This window comes from Pteropus vampyrus, unplaced genomic scaffold, assembly GCF_000151845.1.
Source record: "Pteropus vampyrus isolate Shadow unplaced genomic scaffold, Pvam_2.0 Scaffold86, whole genome shotgun sequence".
Lineage (NCBI taxonomy): Eukaryota > Metazoa > Chordata > Mammalia > Chiroptera > Pteropodidae > Pteropus > Pteropus vampyrus.
Window position 1 is genome coordinate 1403996 of NW_011888867.1, and position 5758 is coordinate 1409753.

General features: G+C 51.1%; 1 protein-coding gene across 1 annotated transcript in view; it reads right to left on the reverse strand.

Annotated features, from left to right (window-relative positions):
• Positions 1-4: 4 nt before the first annotated feature.
• The window catches only part of FBLIM1 (filamin binding LIM protein 1), an 18940-nt gene continuing 13186 nt past the window's right edge, over positions 5-5758 (reverse strand). The window contains exons 6-8 of the mRNA XM_011363500.2: positions 4639-4817; positions 3688-3805; positions 5-597 (exon numbers count right to left, since the gene is read on the reverse strand). Coding sequence (XP_011361802.1) covers positions 484-597; positions 3688-3805; positions 4639-4817 — 411 coding nt within the window. The 3' untranslated portion in view covers positions 5-483. The remainder of the gene's footprint in view (positions 598-3687; positions 3806-4638; positions 4818-5758) is intronic.

Sequence of the window (5758 nt, forward strand, 5' to 3'; positions counted from 1 at the left end):
CCCATCATTTAAACCTCACTTTTTTTTAAAAGTGCTTTTTAAGGGACCTTGGAGTTTTACTCAAACAGCTCAGTCCTGCAAGGCAGAGCTGATCTCAGCACCTCATATGGGACAATGAAAGTGTCATTGCTAGGGACACAGGGTGCCTCCCAGAGACTCGCCCCGACTCACCCCTGGAAATGGGGTCAAGGCCAGCGCTCAAGAGGGGCCAGAGGCTCAGAGCTCAGAGCGCACACCTAGGGTGCGACACTCACGCATGAAGACTTCCTACGCCCAGGGGAGAGGAGAAGGCAAAATTCTGAGAGGCACCTTCTGCCTGCCACCCACTCCTGAGCTGGGGTCACAGACATGACGGGCTGGTCCTCGTGGCTAGGAAGGAAAGTGTGCAAGAGCAGGTCAGGAAGGGAAACCGAGGCAGGGAGGACCCCCCCCTCCTGACCAGGGCCAGTGGGTGGCTCAGGGCCCCAGGGCCTGGTGGGGCTCTCAGCAGCACCCAGCGGCACTCCGCTTCACGTGGCATGGCTTGCAGAAGAGACGGTTGTCCAAGGGGTAGCAGCCTTGGTCCGTGGGCTCCACGGACAGGAGGATCCTGCAGTCCTGCAGAGACAAGGGACATGCGGTCGGACCCCCGGCCTGAGTGCGGCAGCGCGGAGCCCGCCCGGCGTCAGGGCTCACCTTGCATGTGCTGATGAAATGACCCGGGCGAACACACGCCCTAAAGCTGAGGAAGGTGGCTCGTCACCCCTGTTCTCCCAGCGCACCCGGGAGGACGAGGCAAGGCACACGGGCCTCTCACTCACACACGGTGTGGTGACGAGAGCAGAGTCAGCGCAAGGGAGAGCTGGACACTGCGAGACGTCCCCTGAGGAATCATGAAAAGACCTGGAAGGGCCTTACCAACCACCCAGCGGCCCCTTTAGAACATGAGCTCTGCGAGGCAGTAACCCCATTTCCTGCTAGATCTCGCCAAGACCAGAGTCTGGTGTGCTACTGGCAGGCGATGAATCTCTGCTAAGTGAGTAACTCAGTCTAGCGCAGAGCTTCATCTCACAGACGGGGAAACTGAGGTCCAGCGGAGGATGGGGCTTCCCCCAGTTCGCAAAGCTGGTTCCAGACCTGAGATAGGACCAGGTCTCCAGGCTTAGCGTCCAGGGATCTTTCCGTTGTTCTACCGCTGGTACAGCTTCGACACTGGCACAAACTTTAATACTCCAGTTTTTCAATTCACCAGAGGACTTCAGAATGAGGAGGATGGGCTTTTGGGGCCCAAACTGCTAACTTAACTGCAAGCACACACCTCGTCTGGGCCTCACCTGGGCACACGCTGGGCAGTAATCATGGGGACAATGACTGCCCAGAGACTTGGTTCAGGGCATGGCTGGTGTCCTCTGGAAGCTGCATTAATCAGTCCAGAGGGGCCGGTCCCCATAGAGACCGCCTTGGGCTCACAGGCGCCATCCTGATCCAGCAGCCTGCTGAGGGCGCCCTCGTGTGTCCTTTTTCTGCATAGCGCCTCCAGTCTCTCAAGGGGACTTGGGCCATTTAACGCCAGGATCTGTGCCATTCCTATCTGCCACTCGTCTAAAAGCATCAAGTGCCAAACCTGAAGTCCTGAGGGGCCACATGTGACCTCTTCTAAATTTGAATCGAGTGAAGAAACACAGCAACCACAACCCAGTCACACAGTCTGGCAATAAGCTGTAGGGCGGCAGGAGGCTGGCTGGCCCCAGCCCAGACGAGCAAGTGTTGGAAGCACTTTTCTCAGCCTCAGTTTCCATCTTAAATGGGGACGATACCTCTCACCTCGCAAGGTCGCCATTAGGATTAAATAAGGCGATACACATGAAAGCACTGTGTAAATTAAAAAACACTACCCAGGTATAAAAGCATTGTTACCCTTCCAGCAATGAGCAGGAATGACGAGAAGGGTGTGGATGGCACCTTGAAACCCATTTTCCTTTCTAGAGAAACGGCACCCCGAATTGGTCCAGGCTGCTGCTGCGGTTTGAGCCTTACGATCTGAAACAGAACTGCTAGAGTCCAAACTCGACTTCCTGCAGCAACCTGGGTTATGCTCACGGTAGCCTTGGCCAAGCTGACCAAGGACAGGCAGGGAGGGGTCATTTGCTCACTAGCCAGGCTCAGGAAAATGCTAATTGTCACTGGACATGAGGGCTATGGTGGTGATAACAGCATTTGATTTTCCTCATTGTTCTTTCAAGATGTGTTATCAGCTGGACCTTGAGCTCTTAACCAACAAAGACAACATAATGACGAAGCAATCTGTCAACCTCTCCACCAAGATGCCCTGTCACTATCGGTGAAAACAGCCTCTGGTTCCATGTGTCTCTTTGAATAAATGTTTAGAATTACTCACTGGCTGATTAAGAGATTTGCTCTGTGAGTCCCCACTTAGGTGACACTCATAAAGTTACTACCTTTGTTGTCATCACCAGAGAAGACAGAAATATCAGTGACATGCAGGTGACAGTAGGAGAGGTAGGAGAGGACTCCTGGAGCCTCCCCAGAAGGACCGACTATATAATTTGCAGGATCCAGGGCAAAATGAAAATGCAGAGCTCTTTGTTCAACAATTAAGAATTTTCAGACAGTGACAGCAGAGCTTCGAAACAAGCATGGGACCCTTCTGAGCAAGGGGACCTGTGTGACTCCCTGGGCATTTCGTGCTGGGACTACTGCACCAGCTTCTGACCAGCCTCCCCATCTCAGCCTCGCCCCTCCCTGCAGCCCAAGGTCCAGACTCCTTGGCCTGGCACATGGGGCCTTTCCTTCTCTCTGACCACACCCTCCTGCCTTCTACACTCCAGACACACCTAGGAATGTCCACGTCCTGATTCTTCAGGCTTGCGCACGCAGGTTTTTACAGACCTTTGCCTCTTTCTGGACTTCCTTTCCCCTCTCCGATTATCTGGCAAACTTCTACTTTCCTGTGAGACCCGGGTTGAGCCTCGCCTCCTCTATGAGAGCCTTCGATTCCAGCACCCTGGTCAGACTCGATCACTGCCTTCTTAGTCCCAAAGCTGCTTTACACACGCTCTTTCCCAGAACCCAGAAAGGACATACGTGGTGTGGGTCTGTCCAGCCTCCCCTTCCTCCTTCCCACGCTTGTATCAACTCCTGTTTCATATGGTGGTGCCTTCCCAGCGGTTTTTAATTGTAGCCCCTGGCCAATGATTGGTTCAGAATGGGCATGTGATCCAAGCTGGGCCAATCAGAAGCCTTCTTGGGACTGAATGGGATCCCTGGAGTAGTTTCTAAGTTAAAAGCATGTAAACCTGGGCTGAACATGGCCATAAGCTATACCCACCTCCTCACGGAGGACACCACAGGAAGAGAAAAATGAAGCAAACACCGAAAGGGCAGAACTGAGAAATGGAGAGAGAGCCCTGATGATATCTGATACCATCAATGATATAACCAACGCGAGCCGTCCCAGGATTCCCTTTCTTGTGGAAAGCAGGTTGAATTTGGTTTCTATCATTAACTCAGAGTCCTGATTAATAGACTATTCACAATCATTTCCATTCTTATTTGTTTCTGCTATTGGACAGTAAGCAACTTCAGAGCAGAGCCCTCACCCCGCCTTGGCCCAGCCCAGGGCCTGGCACCAGCGGGCTCTTGGACATGACCCGCAGCATGTCATTAAACCATCACTGCTCTACTCACCTCACACCTGTAGCAGTTTTCATGGAAATTTCTTCCCATGCACTCGATTTTGAAGGCATCCTTCCCATCTCGGGGGATGATGGGATTCTCACAGATGCTGCACACAGGGGCAAATTTCCTAGAGGGGAAGGAACCCACGCTCGGGAGGTGTTCACGCCGACAACCACAGAAATTAGCTGTCAGAACGGAGGCTGGCTCTAGTTCACCTCCCAGAGCTATTTCAGAACCTGTTGCTATGTGACTGTACCTGGAGCTACAACCACAAAAGCCTATTTCTTCCTGGAGTAGATGGAGAGGTGTGTGTAATTACACTCAGCTTCCCAGGATATAATTAGCTTGAGGCAAGGAAGTGACTGGGTAATGTTAGAGTTTGAGAAAGCAGAGACATCTCATGTGAGTTTAGTGGGGCTGGGCCCATTTCATTTATCTTATATTATAGGTCATCGCTTTTTCCTCCTCTTCTCGCCTTTTTAATGGGCACATCTGTCTCTCCCCTTGGGCAGTGAGCAACTGGAGGGCAGACACTGAACTTCTGAGATATCTGTGCAGCCACTGCTTCCTACAGCTCCAGGGGAGGCACTGTGGTCTGGGGATTGAAAGCAAGGCCCTGAATTTAGGTCGACAGGGGTTTAAATTGATGCTTCCATACTTACCAGCTGGGAGACTTTGGGTACTTAACTGCTGCATGCCTCAGTTTCTACATTTGGTAAAACAGATCCCTTAATAGCACCTGCCTTGATAGGATAGTTTTGAGGATAAAATGGCCTAACCCAAGTGGAACTGCTCAAAAAGTTAGCTGCAAGCAGGTGCACGGTCAGAGTGAGGGTGTGTGGAGCAGGCAGACCAGTTTCTGCAGGAAAGCTCTGACCCAGCCCCCAGCACTCAGGCTCAGCTCCTCCATTCTGCCTGCGTCCCACCCTGTCCCCCCATGTGCTCGGAACCCTCTCCTACCTATAGAAGTCATCCAGGCAGTACACCTCATTCTGGTTGTCCAGGGCAAAGCTCTCATCCCCGATGCAGCGGGCACAGGTCACACACGTGAAGCAGGCTGGGTGGAAGGCCCGGCCCAGGGCCCTGATGATGTGTTCCTGGACCACCCCACCACACTTGCCACACTTCTCCAGGGTGTCCTGAAACAGAGGGCCATTGCCTCAGAGCCTTCCCTTGCATGTGCCACAAGGGGCTTTTGACTAGTTCAGAAGGGGCGTAGAAGGCCAGTGGTGCTGGAGAGGAGCTCAGATTGATGTAGTCGGCCTGTAAGTACTACCTCCGAACCTCCACTATTTCTTAAAATGGATCGAGCCTGGCACTGTGTCCTTGGCTTACAGTGAGGACTCCTGCCATGAAGCTATCTATCTATGACTGCATGTTTTGTTACTAGGAAATGCTTGAGGCCAGTGTCCACTAGGGCCCATAGAAGAAATTTTTCTTAAATCTCAGAGTCAAGAAAAGGAATTCCTAGAGAACTGGTGTACTTTTCATCTTACGGACAATAAACTTCGAAACTCTTTCCCTTTTCCATTTGGTCACTTGGAAGCTCAGAGTCAAATTTCATGTTCTACTTTTAGGAACAACCGTAGGGGTCTTTCATTTATTATATATTTGGGGGTACTAACTTTCCCTTTGGTCTCATCTCACTTTCTACTTTGATTTTCTTCCGTTCTGATTTATTTATGTCACATCTCATAGTATTGTTATGTATTCTTTAAAAAAAATGTGTTTTTATTGTGGGAAGTACACTTAACATGAGATATATCCTCTTGACACATTTTTAAGTGTCCAACGTTGCTGACTAGAGGTATATGTGCAGCCTTATAATCTTATACACTGCCTCGAATCCATTCGGGAAGGAGGGGAATAAGACAGAGGTAGACAGAGGCAGAGAGATATCACTGAGACAGAGAAGAGGCCTCTCTCTAACCAGTCCATCTTTTTTCCTAGACATGTCTCTTCCATTCCTGGCTGTGCTCCTGGTAATTTTAACCTGATTTCATCTTACATATATATTTGGTGGAGGCACCATTTCCCTCCCTAGCAAACTGCTCAAGTCCCTCCTGGCTGTTTCCAGCTC